Below are 18,052 nucleotides of genomic sequence, written 5' to 3' on the forward strand. Positions count from 1 at the left end.
GTATTGCTTGGCAAGCACAGCTCACCCCCTTCCTACCATCACAGCCACTTGGCAGGATTCCTGCTCTCTCAGTGCTACCTTGGTGACCTGCGTAAGGGGGAGGGGGCGGGGGGAGACGTGTCTCAGGACCCTGCTGTGCCCAATGGTTTGTGAGCCACAGCAGGGACCTCACACTATATTTAAGTCCAGAGTGGTTTATAAGCCACCTCAGGCTTTAAAGTGCCACATGAACTTAGCTACTGTACTTTATACCATATTGGCACTTTTATCTGTTGCATAACGTTGATTTTATTGCGGGGCTTTGTAGCAGCATTACTACTGTAAAATACCAACATAAATGTATTTTATGAGCCATTTAAGAAGTGAAGGGAAGGGAGAGAGCTTTGGCACGTGGGCAATATAAATTATTTAAGCAAGCAAATGTGCAAGGACTAATGGGAAATGCCTATGAATGGTAAAAGTACTGATGCAAAGGAACACCAGATGCTGGAATACTGTGGTGATTTTGTTTCCATATATTGTTAGATCATTTCTGGCCAGTTCCTCTCAGAACGTAGTATCAGATCATATGTAGAAGTGGAATTATTTGGGCTGCCAAGTGATCCAAAACGCAGATACAGAACCAAGCTGACACCAAATGCAAATTCAATCAACCCTATGTGGAAGGAAGATGCTTTTGTATTTGAAAAGGTAACAGCAGCTAATGTTTTAAAAAGTCTCTGCCAAGGATAATTTTTTCCTGTTGGTTCTAGGCATTTACAGACTGAGAAAAGTTTCCTTTACAAACCATCAGCAGCAATTTCTGGAGAGAGAACCATGGGTTATATCCATGACTAATTCAAGCCTGATTCATTAATGGGTCTAATCTAAAAGCTTTTCTACACACAGCATTTATTGTGTGCTCATTGTTCCTTGCTTGTGGTTGTTTATGGATTCTTTAGCTCGTGACCCTCCAATTTCATTTCTATTTTTCAAGAGGTTGCAGAGGAGTTTGGAACAGGAAAAATTGAGAATCATTTTAAAAGAAAAAGCACCACCTAGAGATTATGTAGTGGAAAAACAGAAAAGGGAAAGGTCAGATCTCAGTTCTTAGATGAAACTGAAAGTAGATACAGGAAATTAACAGCCTCATGTAGAAAACTTCTGTGCAGGGCTAATATTGGGTACAAGCCACTGCGTACACATGGAAAAATTGCCAGGAGTCACATGCTCCTTTATTAAGATCCACATCTGATTTTCTCAAAGATTTCATGGATTAGAAATTGTTATTAAAGTTTGCATTTTCTAAGATCTAAGACAGAATGAACCAATGCCTAATGCTCAGAGAATTCAGGAGCTTGTGATCCTTGTGGGTTCCATTCTCTCTTTCAGAATATTAGCTGCTCAACATGGCAGAAGCTTGTGGAGTTGAATTTAGGATGAGCGATTTAAGAGAAGAGCTTTTTCATTTCAGATTCTGATGCCAGAGCTGGCTTCTCTCAGAATTGCGGCTTTGGAAGAAGGAGGGAAGTTCATAGGCCATCGCATCATTCCCATCACTGCTGTGTGCACAGGTGAGAGACAACCATGTTTGCTACCACCAAGAATCAACCAACTTCTTCACTAGATCAGCTCCATTGATTAGTAATTTCTGCACATGAATCCTTATGTCCTTCATGTGGTGACAAGAATAGGGATAGGAGAAGGTCAGAACAATGGAACATTGAGGTTAGGATCTTATTTCAAATGAATGCTGTGCAGGAAGCATATATGAGCAAAGAAGGAATAAATTCCACAGTACTTTCTTCAGTCTGTCCTTTATTCTCCATCTCCAGCTTCCTGAGGCTCCGAGTTATCCTTCATGGGTGGTTTCCCACACTCATTTGCTGTTAAAGTGGTGCCACCCTTAATAAAACATCAGCAATGCACACTGAAGCACCTGAGCCTGCACTGTTCCTTCTGGGCACGCAGCCTGTGCTCATCATGCTAGCCTTACGATTTGCCACATGCCGACATATGCAGCATAGACTGGCTCTGTGGATGAGTGTCAGGGAGGTGGCAGCCATGGGCTGAGGACTGCATGTCATGAGAAAGCACATTTGGCCCCTGAAATTGCAGTCCTGGACATGTTTAGACAGAATAAAGGCTTACAGTGTCCAGCTAGCCCCACCCTTGGACAGGCTGTGATTTTTTTCTGTTTAAGCATGCATAGGACTAAAGCTTTAGTCTTTAGCAAAGACTACGCATCTTTTTATATACCTTTCCCATGGCCATTTCCTTTGTCAACTTAAAAATCTAGCATTTTTGCTTCTTTTTAGATGAAAGCTTTCCAGTCATTTCAGTAATTTCATTATAAAGCTTCTGTACCTCTACTGCCCAGTATATTCCACCACATTCTTTTCTTATTTTCATGCAGGCAATCATATTATTCTTAGTGAGCATATATATGGAATTGTTCTTTCCACCACTGGCCCAAGAGATATTGGTGCCAGAAGCCAAAAATTAAAGTAATACTCCTTAGTTACTAATTAACGTGGGGCACAATTTATGGAAATGAATAGGTCTTCCACTTCTGCTAATTCCAATGCTCTTTGTGCAGGAGAATGTAATGGGGAATTGTACTTCATAGTCAGCTCTGTTTCCTTCCAATGCTATTATTTCTCTACAGCAGTCCTTTCTTGCCTGTGCTGACTTTTGAGTAGTTTGCCCAGTGACTGACAGAATGAGCCTTCCTGTATGTGCCTTAAGGTCAGCTACAGAAATCCTTTTCCATGCACCCTCAGTCTGAAGGTTGGGGCACGGCTTTAAGGGGAGGGGCTTTTCAGTGGTTTCCATAACTTTCCTCAGTTACGGAAAGTTCTTCTTAGGGAAACTCACCTGGTTTTCCCTTTTGTGGCCAAGCTAAGGCTTTGTATAATTTTTTTCAGACCTCTTAATAGCTTGTTATCATGGGCCCTATGATAAAGTTGCAGTTTTTTATCTCTTGCATTTAGCTGTTGTTTTCTGAGTGTTTAAGACAGTTGCATTTTTAAAAAATTGCAGCATTATCATCATTGGATTTGACTTTGTATAATACTTGGAAAGCATGCTTTATAGGCATCAAAGACATATAAAAGATCAAAGACATATTCTTATGGGTGTGTAAACTCCACCACTTTAGGTGACTTGCTACACCTTATTTACTAGGTTCATTTCTGGTTGTCTTTCCCATTTTCCAAACCCAGAGTGCCCAATAGCACTTTGTTTGTCACCTTTGTTCAGTCTGTCTTCTTACTAATTGGGAAATATGTGCTCTCTCTTTTAGGGTATCACCATGTTTGCCTTCGTAGTGAGACCAACATGCCACTTACGATGCCCTCACTGTTTGTCTATGTGGAGATGAAAGACTATGTTCCTGATTCATGGACAGGTGCGTGACCCAAAAGCTGAGAGGGAGGGCTCCGTCCTCAGTGGTGTAGTTAGGGCTATTCTTTGGGGACAAAATCTAGAGCGTTGGAAGCTATGAAGTCCACAGATGACCACCCAGGGAAAGATGGGTGATGCGCATCCTAGGAGCAGCAGTACTAAATGCCATTTTATTCCTGTAATCCTGATGATGCTATGATTTTAGCTAATTTAAAATGAAAAAACAGTACATGCTCAGAGCATTTTTGCTGTGAATTAAATCAGCAGACAGTTTCATCGTTATGGTCTTGTCAAATATTACTGTAACAAGCCTTTCTGAATCAAGCGTCAGCCTTTATTCCAAGCAGCAGCAAGCAGGAGAGAAAGCAGAAGCAAGCTCTCTCACTATGAATGTGCTCCCCAGAGAGGTCCGCCTGGCGCCGTCGTTATTTGTTTTTCGGCGCCAGGTGAAGGACCTTTTTATTTAAACGTCATTTTAATTGTTAACAATATTTATTTATTTATCTGGCCAGGGCGACTTCTTTTCTTTTCTTCTTTTCTTCTATAACTTTTCTTTTATAACTTCTTTGATATCGTTTATATTTTTTATTTAATATTATTAATTTTAATTTTATATTGTTATTTTTGTATTGTATTGTATTTTATTGTGTTGCAAGCCGCCCCGAGGCTTCGGCAAGGGGAGGCATAGAAATGTTCTAATAATAATAATAACAACAATAATAATAATAAAGACACTTTCTTATATAGACAACAACTAGTCATTTTATGATTGGTGAGAAATTGTCACAGTGAGATGCACATGCATACAAGCCTCTCCTGCAACTTGTGTCCTTTCTTGGGGAGGGAGCAGGGGAGAAAGGGCGTCTGGGAACAAGCAAATTCATACTGCAGGAATGTGCATAGACGCCAGACAACCTATTTTGCTGTAATACTGTACAAGGACAAACCTGTGGTGCGCTCAGTACCATCCTGAGTTGAATTCACATTCTTTGACCCAGCTGCTGATGTGACTGTTACCTTCTGAGCAAATGGATTCTCACACACCTGTAATGTATCAGAAAGGCAGAACTAGTTTTACAGCTTGGGATGTGATTTGGAGGGGCAAAGAGAAGGAGAGAAGTGTATGTTCCAAGTTGTGAAGCATATATTTCTTCAGTTGGGAAGCACTTCCACTTTCAGTTTGGAAAGTGCTTTCCAACTGAAGGAATACATATGGCTTCTAAGGGGGACGGCATGCGACAGTTAAGTCCAGGGTCTAGAATTACATGGCTGCACCACTGTCTATACTTTTGTTAGAGCATGTGTGCATGCATGCATGCGCACACACACACACACACACATGTACACGCACATGTAAAGATGCATGCCATGGATTTCACTTCCTTTTAATGAGTGTATGGAGCTGCAGTATAGAGGGAGCAATGTTTACCTCACTAGGACTTCCTACAGTCCAGCTCTGACAGGTTATCATCTACCACATTCCTGGTGAAGTATGGTGTGGAGATTATCTGATCCCAGAAGTATGAAGCACTGGATGAGGCTTTCCCGTGAAATGTTGGACAGCCATCATTAGAGATGCTACTACTGATCTTGTAGCCATAGTTAGCAACATTCATGATCAGTTATGATAATTCCTTTATGAACAAAGGAACTGGATCAATGGATTGCAGAGACAGTTTAGAATCCATGTAGAACCAGAAAGACAGGCGCATGGAAAAGAACATTTCCATCTTCTCCCATCCCCTGCAGTTTGCTCCACACCCTCCAAACCTGCTCTGGAGAATTGGACTTGGAGAGCATGGAGGGCAGGCTTGGAGGAAGGAGAAAAGGATGTCCTTCTACTGACAGAATGAAGAATTTGGATCCAACCCATATTTGAAGCAGGCATGGCTGTGTGTGCATTTCCTGCCAAGATAATTAAAAATCACACTACACTTGTTTGGACAGGAGAGTGAAGGATGTGAAAGACTGACTCTAACCCCTGCATGCATCTTTGATAGCTCATTGGCTGATCAGTTCTTGAAACCTGTACATAGTCACAACAGCTAAATCATGGGATCCATTTGTATGACCCCTATTTGCAGTGCAGTTGCCAGTTCAGCTAGAGATGTACTGTATGCAGATACCCGCTGGCTGGAAGAGGGTCTAGCCATACATGGCATTAAATACATGTTTACTTCACTTACTTCAAAGAGAAGTCAGTCTATTGCTGGGGAGAAGCAATCAGACTGTTAATACCAAGCTCTCTTCCTTTCCCCAGCTCTTGCAACAGAATCTAGCAGACCAGAAAGCCATTCCCCGCAATCAGTCCAGTGAGGACTTCTTTGAGATTTGCCATTCCCAGGCCTTGGCAGAGAAATGTGTTACGTGTGTTTGTAACCTGCGTGAAATATGCAAATCAGCAAACATGCACACTCCAGATTTCTTTTCGGGCAGAAATTCTGGAGAGACCCAGAGTTCCAATGCATTGAAGGTGACTGAACTGAAAGGCCTCAGAACCCTTATTAATTGCCCCAACTTGTACTGACATAATGAGAGTTGGTAATCCATTTACATGTAATCCATATGGGCTAAAATGTAATTCACATCAACTCACAATTTTGCATTCATGTTGTTGTTAGTTGCGAAATCATGTCTGACCCATCACGACCCCATGGAAAACATTCCTACAGGTCTTCCTATCCTCCACCATCCCCTGGAGTCAACCTAAGCTCACGCCGACTGCTTCAGTGACTCCATCTTGCCACCTCAATTTCTGCCTTCCCCTTCTTCTTTTGTCATCTATTGTTCCCAGCATCAGAGTCTTCTCCAGTGAGTCCTTCCTTTTCATTAAGTGGCCAAAGTATTTAAGTTTCATCTTCAGTATCTAGCCTTCTAAAGAGCAGTCAGGGTTGATCTCCTCTAGGACTGACCGGTTTGATCGCCTTGCAGTCCAAGGGACTCGCAGGAGTCTCCTCCAGCACCACAATTCAAAGGCATCAATTCTTTGGTGCTCAGCCTTCCTTATGGTCCAGCTTTCACAGCCATACATTGCAACTGGCAAAGCCATAGCCTTGACTATGTGCCCTTTTGTCGGCAGGGTGGTGTCTCTGCTTTTTTGTATGCTGTCTAGATTTGCCATAGCTTTCCTCCCGAGAAGCAAGCGTCTTTTAATTTCTTGGCTGCAGTCCCCCTCTGCGGTGATCTTGGAGCCCAGGAAAATAAAATCTGTCACTACCTCCATTTCTTCCCCATCTATTTGCCAGGAAGTGATAGGACCGGATGCCATGATCTTAGTTTTCTTAATGTTGAGTTTCAAGCCAACTTTTGCACTCTCCTCCTTCACCTGCGTCAAGAAGCTCTTTAGTTCCTCTTCACTTTCTGCCATTACAGTGGTATTATCTGCATATCTGAGGTTCTTGATATTTCTCCCGGCAATCTTAATTCCAACTGGTGATTCATCCAGCCCCGCCTTTCTCATGATGTGCTCTGCATATAAGTTAAATAGGCAGGGAGACAGTATACAGCCTTGCTGAACTCCTTTCTCAATTTTGAACCAATCGGTGGTTCCATGTCCAGTTCTCACTGTTGCTTCTTGGCATGCATATAGGTTTTTCAAGAGACAAATAAGATGGTCTGCTACTCCCATCCCTTTAAGAACATGCCACAATTTGTTGTGATCCACACAATCAAAGGCTTTAGCATAGTCAATGAAGCAGATGTTTTTCTGGAACTTCCTAGCTTTCTCCATGATCCAACGTATGTCAGCAATTTGATCGCTAGTTCCTCTGCCTCTTCGAAACCCTCCCTGTACTTCTGGTAGTTCTCGGTCCACATACTGCTGAAGACTAGCTTGTAGAATTTTGAGCATAACTTTGCTAGCATGTGAAACGAGTGCAATGGAGTGGTAGTTTGAACATTCTTTGGCATCGCCCTTCTTTGGAATTGGAATGTAAATTGACCTTTTCCAAACCTGTGGCCACTGTTGAAAGTCTGGTGATGTCCATGTGTAGAGTCGTCTCTTGGGGTGTTGGAAAAGAGTGTTTGCTATGACCATTGTATTCTCTTGACAAAATTCTACCAGCCTGTGCCCTGCTTCATTTTGTACTCCAAGGCCAAACTTGCCTGTTATTCCGGTTATCTTTTGGCTTCTTACTTTAGCATTCCAATCCCCCATGATGATAAGGACATCATTTTTTGGTGTTAATTCTAGTAGGTGTTGTAGGCCTTCATAGAACCAGTTAACTTCAGCCTCTTCAGCATCAGTGGTTGGGGCATAGACTTACACTACTGTGATGTTGAATGATTTGCCTTGGATTCGAACTGAGATCATTCTGTCATTTTGGAAATTGTATCCCAGTACTGCTTTTCCTACTCTTTTATTGACTAGGAAGGCTACTCCATTTCCTCTGAGGGATTCTTTCCTGCAGTAGTATACCTGATGGTCATCTGAATTAAATTCACCCATTCCTGTCCATTTTAGTTTACTGATTCCTAAGATGTCGATGTTCAGTCTTGTCATCTCTTGTTTGACCACACCCAGCTTGCCCTGATTTAAGGATCTTACATTCCAGGTTCCTATGGAGTATAGATCTTTATAGCATCAGACTCTCCTTTCACTACCAGATACATCGGCAACTGAGTGTCCTTTCGGCTTTGACCCAGTCGCTTCATTCTTTCTGGCGCTACTAGTACTAGCTCTCTGCTCTTCCCCAGTAGCATATTGGACACCTTCCGACCTGAGGGACTCATCTTCCGGCGTCATATCTTTTTGCCTTTTGGTACTGTCCATGGGTTTTCATGGCAAAGATACTGGAGTGGGTTGCCATTTCCTTCTCCAGTGGATCACATTTTGTCAGAGCTCTCTGCTATGACCTGTCCATCTTGGGTGGCCCGGCACGGCATAGCTCATAGCTTCATTGAGCTACACAAGCCCCTTTGGCACAACAAGGCATTGATCCATGAAGGGGGCATGCATGTTGCTGTCTCTTTAAATATACACTCTACAGTTGGCCTTCATGATGTCAAACCTGGACACTTTAGATTAATCATGCATTAAACAACCCCAAATTAACCAACATTTAGTTGTTAGGTTAATGGTATACAATTTAATTCACAATTAACCCATAGTATCTACTTTCTGATATCATAGAACAATCTCTGATTGAGCCATTGATTTGGTTTTTACATCATGCTAACCTATTGTTTTTTTAGAACAGGGACTGTTGAATTCTGGGTTGTCATGAGGTGTGAACATAGCCAGGCTAACAAGCTTTGGTTTGTTAAACAACCTGGAAACCCTTAGTTGTTGGGTTGTGGGCTCTTGGGTTAAGTTGTAAGTCGTCCAGAGACCCGCAGGGTTTCAGACAGAGTAAAAAATACCCAAACAAACAAACAAACAAACAAAGCAAGCAAGCCAGCCAGCCAGCCAGCCAGCCAGCCATGGGTTGTCTTTATGTGCAAATGCACACCTTTGAGTTTATGGGTTGTTTTGCCAGGCTACAGAGGCAAACAGCAATAACGATTAAAATAAACAAAAAAGCCACTTTGTATGCTAGTACTATTGTACCACAGAGGCATTTGGAACACAAGAAAGAAGTGAGCAAAGAAAAAGGGAAACAAAACCTCAAGACCTGAGAAGACAAATTGCAGTTTGTTCAATATTTTGCCAAGCTAACCATGGGATTACCATAGGTTATATAAATGACAGAATGGTGTTGTATGTGAACCAGTTGGAGTCTGGTGAGTCTGGACCATTATGCATGAATGTGGGAGAAATATCAAAGTTTGAGTTATGTCAATTCTATTATGTTCCTAGCAGTTGAAGAGGCATATAATAAATGGGAGGAAAAATGATGCCTTTGTTGAAAGTCTTACATTATTTTTCTAGGTCTCACCATGGCTCTCTCCAACCCAATCAAGTTTTTTAATGCCCATGATGAAAAGGCAGTGAAAAACCAAGGGACTAATTCTGAGGTGAGTCCTGCAGATCATTTGGTTTTGGTTATTTGTTTAGTTAAAAACAAAAAACAAGTATCTTTTCTTGTACAGTTCAAAGTGGTTAGGAGCAGAAATAATAAAACAATAAAAATTTGAACTGCTAAACAAATGTTTTGCATGTGCACTCTGAAGTGATGGATAAGGAGGAAATGATTATCACCTGAGGTTTCTCTGCTTTGTTGGGAGCAAAATGCAAAGATGATACAGACATCAAGGGGCAGGAAAAGAATTTTTTGGTAAGGGCTTTTTTTCCTAAGAGGTACTGAGGGTGGAGGTTATAGCTCCAGCAGTTCCAGGATCTTTCTGAATAAAGCTCTGTGCATACAGATGATCCCAGTTAAGATCCTGATGTCTGTTCTTGCTTCCTGGAAGTTATAGAGCCAGCATGAATAACTACAAGGAACACCTTTTGCAGAAGATGTTCCTAACTGAGCAATGAACTAAAATATAGTTTTAGCCATATAAGGAGAGAGTTTAGCTTTTTATGCAAAAATTCCCAGCACAAATGAAAGCAAATTAACTATCTCCTTTGCTTCCATGTAACTACTTGCCCCCTATTTACAGGTATTTACATACAGGTACCTTCTCCACCACCATGTGTGCCCACATGCATACACTTCTCCTTCTAGCACCGGGAGGTGGACTAATACCAACTTTGGGGTACATGAGGGAAGCAGAGAGAAATCTAACTGTTGCTTCCCAGTGCCTTCTCTATTTCCTATGCTAAGACAGAAAGTAATTCAAAAGGGCAGTTAATGTCTCATCCAGTTTGGATCCCATTTAACATTAAAGACTCAAGATGGACCAAAGAAGAAAGGAACTCTATTCTGATCTGGGAGAGAGAGGGCAATAACAGTTTCATTTTTGGCCTGCTTCCCAGTTATCATGGCCTTGCCTATGTGCTGCTCTGAACAATATGTTTTTGAGAGGGCAGTATGAAAAGGCAACTTGGGCAAGGGGGCTGAGGTTATTGAGAAGCGGCACAGGATGGGGCTGTTTGTACACAGTGGCAATATGCCATGGGTTATTTAACCCAAAGTCAGGCGGTGGTGTGGGTGGTCCGCCGTTTTGACTATGCAAGCCACACTGAGATGTTGCCATATAATGTAGACCTGGTGAGCATGGGATAGGAGAGGGTTAAACTAAACACCACCACTCATGAAGCTTCTCTGTGTGAAGTGGGGCATGTTGGCTGCTTCTGTTTTCTTTGCAGAAACAGGAGAGTATCATTCACACATGAGTTATTTCCCCTGGATTTTGCTTTCCCTACAATTCTTTATGATTTGTTTGTTTATTATGCAACCGCAAAGTGGCACTGCAGTACAGCACAATTGTTGAATTAAACAAGTCTTTATTCCAGTTTGTGCTGCCTTTAAAATTTAATACTGCATTATCCCAACTCTTAAAACAGCCACAAAAATGGCTAAGAACACAGGAGAGACCTTGAAAGATGACAACAGCATGTAAACGGCCTGACAACTTTCATGAATGAAAGTACATAATAATGGCCAAGGTCTGTTTTTTTTAACTTATTTAAAATATTTCTACCCTGCCTTCATCCAAAACAGATCTCCGGACAGCTTACAAACCAGTAACAGCACCTTGTGGCTTTAGGGTTACATGAGGGCTGTTTAGGTCTTGCCAAGTTTACATGACATGACATACACTGAGCTGAAGTTCATGTGTAACCCGGTGCCCATGAGCACTTAGCCATAGCAGCTCATTGTGGGTCAGGCACAGGCCAATATGTGAGAGGCTGCACAGGGAAAGATATTGGTGGAAAAGTTTGAGTCCACTGATGGAGATTTCATGAGGAGGAGAAATTTCCCCATTATGTGCATCTCATGGCTCTTTCTTATGCTTCCTGTTGCTGCGATGGCAACTTAAGGTACCAAAATACAATAAAAGAAATACAAACTGGAAAAAGAAGCCAGTTGTTCCCAGAGACCCATTTTTGCTTTGACACTGATATGCTACTGACCTTTGTTTTATAGAAGCCCAACTTCCAATTTAGTCTTTCAGCTGCTCAGCAAAATACCAATGGGATTCTGCATGCCACAGGAACCTACAGTACTCCTCCTTCAAATGGACCTGAAGGTACTGCTGTTGATGTGGTTGTGGGTCATTGGGAGTATGAGGACATGCATTATTCGGTTTTTGAAAGGAGATGCTGTTACTCCAGGAGTCAGAAAGTAGGAGCAACATTTACCATTTGTCTGCCTGAACGTTCTATCCCTGGCCAACATCATGGAGAAGACTCTTGGGGGCTGTTAGTCATGATGGTTATATGTTACCTCTAATATCAGAGGCAGTTTGCATCTGAATACCAGTTAGTATTCAGTAAAATATTGTGTAGTTTATTATGTTGTGAGCCGCCCCGAGGCTATGGCAAGGGGCGGCATAGAAATGTTTTAATAAATAAATAAAATAAATAGTGGGGAGTAATGAGTGAGAAAGTGCAGTGGTGCTTATGTCTGGCCTGGGGGCTTCCCATCAGTATCTGGTGCAGGGTCTGATAGGTCTGATCCTGTATGGCTCCTCTTATGGTCTTTCTCAATTATTGTTATCTTTCATGAAGCTCAATTGACACATTTATCCCTCATATTGTTTCCCACTCCAGGACCTTTGGCTGTAGGGAAAGAAAAAACCATGAAAAAACCCATGGGTAATTCTAATCTTTATTCATTTTGGCCATGTTAATAGTGAGTAAGTTAACTTCCACGCTGATATAACTCAGTGCTAGAAATGAACCATTACAAAATTGTTCCTACAAATCCCTCACAGGTTAGCTCTATAATCCATCTTACATTCAGAAGGAGCATAGGAATTTTATTTTTAAATAATGTTTGAGAAAGTTCACACATGCATACTTGTTTTAAAGTTCACCAAATGGTATGGGAAAGAACTGTCATTCTTTAAGAATAATTCCCAGGATCCAAATGGCAGGCATTGAAACCTTTCCATATGCATGTTCCCACACTGCACTGGATCTCCCTGGGAGTCAGAAAAGTCTGGATGCATGTATAAAACACTGTGCTTGGCCTTCTTAGCTGGATCACAAACAATATTCAACAGGGGGCCATTTAATTTGCTCAATCACACTCCAGACAGCACTTTCGGGTGGGGCAAGTCTGCCCTTTCCCAGGTATCAAGTACTGTAGTTTGAACTGGAGAAATGTGATATTTACGCCGCAGGGGGACAACTTGAGAGAAGATGTGCGTAATAAGTCAGCTATGCAGAAGGGTCCCTCAAGTGGATGAAGAAAATAAGAAGCAGTTTAATGTCTTACCAGCCAAGATGGATTTCTTTTTCATGCTGTGTTTTAGAACCAGAGACTGCTAGCATTGAAGAGCTACAGCAGATGAAGGCTTTTCAAAAGCTGTTGAAAAAACAGGAGAAGGAACTGAAGGAGCTGGAGCAGAAGGGCATCAAGCGCAGAGAAGACCAGTTGCAGAAATATGTCATTCTTTTCACGGAGGTGATGGCACAGGCTGCCAAGAAGAAAATGCCAAGCACACCAAAAGCCTTCAGAAAAAAGAGGTATAAGTCAGATCATAAGCCAGAAAAGCTATGAGAGCCTTACTGGTAGTCAAAAGCCTTGTTGCTTCAACCATATATTTATTTCCTACCTGTCTTCTGCCATGGTGACATACAGGGGAGTCTCCCATTTAGGCACCGACCAGGCTCAGACCTGCATAGCTTCACCAAGGCAGCTGCATTAGTTTAAACTAACACATAGGACACACGACGGGGACAATGCCTCACTCATACTTTCCTCCAGATATTAGCTCAGCTAAGAGAGGGAGGGACTCGATGGGGCAAGGTGAAACGTGAAGGAGGGGTGCCGGCAAACAGGTCCAGAACAATCTGGTACAGCCCAGTACAAACTGAGAACACACACTCCAGTAACCTGGGATCCTCTGGGCATGTGCTTGGGCCCACTCCTCTCATCTTGGCCTGCAGCTCTGCAGCCAGCTGCTGCTGTGGTACACTGACTGGAAATGTGCTCTGATCACTGCGTTGCTTCTACAGCCTGTGGACAGGTTAGAGACAAGTATAAGGTTGCTTCCCACCAAGAACTGTGCATGTTTGTGTGTGTGTGTGTATTTTATTTTATTTTATTTTATTTATTAAAACATTTTTATGCCGCCCCATTCGCTGAAGCCTCGGGGCGGCTTACAACAAAAAATTAAAATAACATTTTAAAATATATACAATAAAATACAAATATATAATATAAAACATACACTATAAAACAAGCCGCCCTGGCCAAATAAAATTCAATAATATTAACATTTAAAATACTGCTTAAATAAAAAGGTCTTCGCCTGGCGCCGAAAAACAAATAACGACGGCGCCAGGCGGACCTCTCTGGGGAGCGCATTCCATAACTTAGGCGCCACCGCTGAGAAAGCCCTCCTCCGAGTAACCACCCTCCTAACTTCTTCCATGGAGGGCTCCCGGAGAAGGGCCTCTCCCGCCGATCTCAGGAGGCGGCTGGGCATATAAGGATGTAAGCGCTCCTTCAGGTAACCAGGACCCAAGCCGTTTAGGGCTTTATAGGTCATAACCAACACCTTGAATTGGGCCCGGACTTCAATGGGAAGCCAGTGAAGCTGACGGAGAACTGGAGTCATGTGAACATAACGTCCAGTCCCCGTCAGCAGCCTGGCAGCTCTATTTTGGACCAATTGAAGTATCCGGACCGTCTTCAAGGGTAGCCCCACGTAGAGCGCGTTACAGAAGTCCAAACGGGAAGTCACCAACGCATGTGTCACTGTCGCAAGGCAGTCATTCTCCAGATAGGGGCGCAGCTGATGAATTAGCCGAAGCTGGAGGAAAGCGCTCCTCGCCACTGCTGTTACCTGAGCTTCCAGTGAAAGCTCTGGGTCGAGGAGCACTCCCAAGCTGCGGACCTTGTCCCTAAGAGGGAGTGCAACCCCATTCAGGACAAGGTTCAATTCACCCTCTCCGAAGCCCGATCCGCCAACCAACAGGACCTCCGTCTTGTCTGGATTGAGCTTCAGTTTATTGGCCCTCATCCAGCCCATTACCTCGGCCAGGCACCGGTTCAGCACAGCCACTGCCTCACCTGGATTGGTGGAAAACGAGAGGTAGAGCTGGGTATCATCAGCGTACTGATGGTTCCGCAGCCCACACCTCCTGATGACCTCTCCCAGCGGTTTCATGTATATGTTGAACAGCAAAGGGGACAAAATGGACCCCTGCGGTACTCCATGGCATAGCTGCCATGGCGCAGAGCCATAGTCCCCCAGCACCACCTTCTGGAACCGGCCATTGAGATAGGAGCGGAACCACTGCAAAGCAGTGCCTCCAACCCCCAATCCCGCAAGCCTATCCAGAAGGATACCATGGTCGATGGTATCGAAAGCCACTGAGAGGTCCAGAAGAACCAACAGGGACACACTCCCCCTGTCCTTCTCCCTGCACAGGTCATCATACAGGGCGACCAAGGCAGATTCAGTACCGTACCCGGGTCTGAAGCCGGACTGCAATGGGTCCAGATAACATGTAGACATGTTTCCACATTTCCTTAACTGAAACAATTACCTCTTTCCAATTGGGCCTGGGTAGAAGCAACTACTTCCCCAAGACTATGTGCATGGTATGAACACACACACACACCATCCAATTTGTGGAACTTATGTTTTTCCAGTGTGGAGATTAAGTAGGAAGAGGGCTGTCAGGACAAAATGAGCAAAAGCTCTGCCATAAAATGGCTGCTAAAAGCCTGACACTCTAAGAAGAGCTTTAGGTATAAGGTGAGATTCTTGATCTGAGCAGGAATCCATGTTGCAAGTCTTGCTTCCCACATACATAATAGATATGTTAATGCTTGCCTGTCCTTTGGAGGTACACTCTTAATATGCTAATGCTTTGCCAGTCCTGAAGGTTATTTCTGTAGTCTTCTGTCTTAACCCCAATAATCCCTATTGTTTTACTCCAGTATGTCTGCCTTTCCTGAAGGTTCTTCTCTTGTATTGTGTTCATCCCCAGTTGTTTTTATTCTAAGCATACTGTGTACTTCTTCCCCCACATGATCCCCCACCCCTCTTCCAAACTACATGTAACTGATAGGTTATAAAAGCTTCTTGTACAGACTTCATCTTTGGAGTCTCTGGAGGGGCTGCCTACATGCGCATGTATTTCCTGTACGCCTGAATGAACTGTAAATGTTCTTTTGATTGTACACCCCCCAGCAGAGTCTCTTTGGTTGTGGTGGAGGTGATAGGCCCATAGGATTGTGTTGCAATTGTGTTAATACTCTGTAACTGTGTTAATCTCAGTGCTAGAAGAATGTGTGGCACAGCCCTTGGCAGATGACTGAAAAGGACCGGTTTACTCCCAGGAGCACAGAAAAAAGCGACATTATACCAAAAAGGAAACAGCAGAAGTACAGGTGCAGTTCAGTGCACTTGAGAAAATCCAGCTATTATATATTGTATATATTCAGAAAAGTTTCAAAATCCAAATGTGCTTTGAGGAAATGCCTCTTCATTGGAGGAACAAGTAAAGGGATGTTTACGCTTAACAGGGAGCAATAAAATGCTGTTTGCTGTGCACCCTTTTTGATATAGGATATCTACAGACTATTAAGGAAGCAGGACTGTGAGTGCCGCCGTCACTCACTGACCTGCTTCTAGGGCATACAGTGGCAACCCTTAACCATACAAGGCTATCATGCAGCATGGGCCCCTGGTCATATGGCTGAGTGTGGTTGGTGAGCCAGCCACCTCTGCTTCACAGCTGGAATTGTTCCTTGTGTCTGCAGTTGCAGGGCCCCTACAGAGGAGAGCAGTGCAGCATTACTTCCTGTGGAGGTGGCAGAGAGTCCTGACAGCAGAGTCTTGGAGTTGAAAGGGAAGCTGGAGGAGGAACTAACTGAGCTAGGAGAGGAGCAGTATGATGCCATTCGGAAGAAAAAAGAACAGCACGCCACAAAGGTACAGATTGATTGACTATTTATTGGCTTCCTATAACTACCAAGGCCTTCCTAGGCGGCTTGCCATACATATATTAGTGTTCCCATTTATCTATCTATCTATCTATCTATCTATCTATCTATCTTCTTGGTTACTGACTGAGTTACTGCCTTCATATGTCATCCTCAGAGCAGCTCACAGGAGAGAAAATACTTTAATATTCAGTTGTGCTAAAAATGACAGCAAAAGAGCAGCCTGAAAACACAGAGTAAAAACAGCTTAAACCTAAAGTTTAAAAGCCTGGGAAAAGTAAACAGCTTTCTTTTGGTGCTGAAGGATGCCAACATAGGTGCTGGGTGAGTTACTCTGGAAAGGACATTCCACAACCAGGGCGCCATCACAGAAAAGGCCCTTTTCTCTGTAGCCACTCGCTGAAGTGGAAGAAGGCACAGTGTGGGTTAGTCCACAACACAGAGTAGGTCATCTACATGGAGGCAGAGTGTGGTCGACAAGCAGATTCAATCAGCAGCTCCTGTTATCTCTGAACAGTGACTGGAAAGAACAGCTGGGATTCCCTTGTGCCTCACTCACTGGCCCAAGTGGCCCACAGAGGAATCCCTGGTGTCACCTCTGAACAGGGATCAGACAAGCCTGGACTTGTTAGGAAGCTTTACGCTCCTAAACTGACTGTTAACGTTCATGAGCTCGAGTGGAAGTGTGCATGTATATTACCATTTGCAAAAAGAGATGTTGCCATGTGTGAATGAGACTCCACATGGAATCAGGTTTATACTTAATAGGTCATTTAAAGTAATAAAATATCAATCAGGCCATACCAGGGTAGTTTCACAAGGAAGCTTACCAGACAAGAATGGTGGAAACAACCAACAAGCATCCATTTCATTTGTTGTGTAGATTTGTGTAAAAGAGCAGCATCCCTTAGGGATGTATAGTTATTGTTAAATTCTTTCTGCCTGTGTTTTGTGGATTGTCAGGAGTCTTTCATTCTGTCATTTCCTCTTTGACAGAATCTTTCTTTCTTTCTTTCTTTCTTTCTTTCTTTCTTTCTTTCTTTCTATGGGTGGATGAGAACATTGTCCATTTTTGCAAATGCACATTATTGCTGCACTTCTGAAAATGGACTTCTGTCCAAATTCCCTTCAAATATAAAAAAGTCCAAAGAAGTTGTTCTGTTGTTGAATCTGCAGGGTGGATTCAGAGAATCTGACTTCATTTGGGTCTACTGCAAATTCCACCAGTGACCCAGGTGTCCATTCACCTGCACTTTGCCTCACCTATTAATTCTACATGTCAAATACACAATATCAAATGTATCAAATTTTGCTTCTGTAAGCAAAAATAGGTGACAAAATAGCTTTGGTGGGAGGGGGGCATTTTATGACTGAATGGTAGGTTAGAGATATAGTTTGGATCCACAGTTTTCATGAGAACAATTCCACTCATAGGTTTTCCCCACTGGAACGGTTTTTGCTGATTCTTCCTTCCCATTGCAGTCCCTGAATAGCTGCTCCAGAGGGATGGGGAATAGTGTGGACTGCTGCACAAATGGGGCATCAGGGAGAATCTGTGGAAACAGTACCTGTCCTCGTCTTCCAGGAATACCCTCTGCTGAATCTCATTCACTTCCATGAATGGGAAAGCAAATCAGTATCCAACGGATAATGTGACAGAGAGAAAGAGAGAGAGAGAGAGAGAGAGAGAGAGAGAGAGAGAGAGAGAGAGA

The 18,052-nt window shown here is 43.1% G+C and overlaps 1 protein-coding gene across 3 annotated transcripts in view; it reads left to right on the forward strand.

The window, feature by feature from the left end:
* The window catches only part of PLCB2 (phospholipase C beta 2), a 66,726-nt gene that overhangs the window by 39,379 nt on the left and 9,295 nt on the right, over window positions 1–18,052 (forward strand). For 2 of the 3 annotated variants that reach the window (XM_044436785.1, XM_044436788.1), the window contains exons 20-27: window positions 526–690; window positions 1,454–1,553; window positions 3,284–3,388; window positions 9,254–9,339; window positions 11,358–11,460; window positions 11,984–12,028; window positions 12,691–12,904; window positions 16,158–16,329. In XM_044436785.1, coding sequence (XP_044292720.1) covers window positions 526–690; window positions 1,454–1,553; window positions 3,284–3,388; window positions 9,254–9,339; window positions 11,358–11,460; window positions 11,984–12,028; window positions 12,691–12,904; window positions 16,158–16,329 — 990 coding nt within the window. The remainder of the gene's footprint in view (window positions 1–525; window positions 691–1,453; window positions 1,554–3,283; window positions 3,389–9,253; window positions 9,340–11,357; window positions 11,461–11,983; window positions 12,029–12,690; window positions 12,905–16,157; window positions 16,330–18,052) is intronic. The other variant, XM_044436787.1, reaches the window with a different exon arrangement.

This window comes from Varanus komodoensis, unplaced genomic scaffold, assembly GCF_004798865.1.
Source record: "Varanus komodoensis strain SLA01 unplaced genomic scaffold, ASM479886v1 scaffold3, whole genome shotgun sequence".
Lineage (NCBI taxonomy): Eukaryota > Metazoa > Chordata > Lepidosauria > Squamata > Varanidae > Varanus > Varanus komodoensis.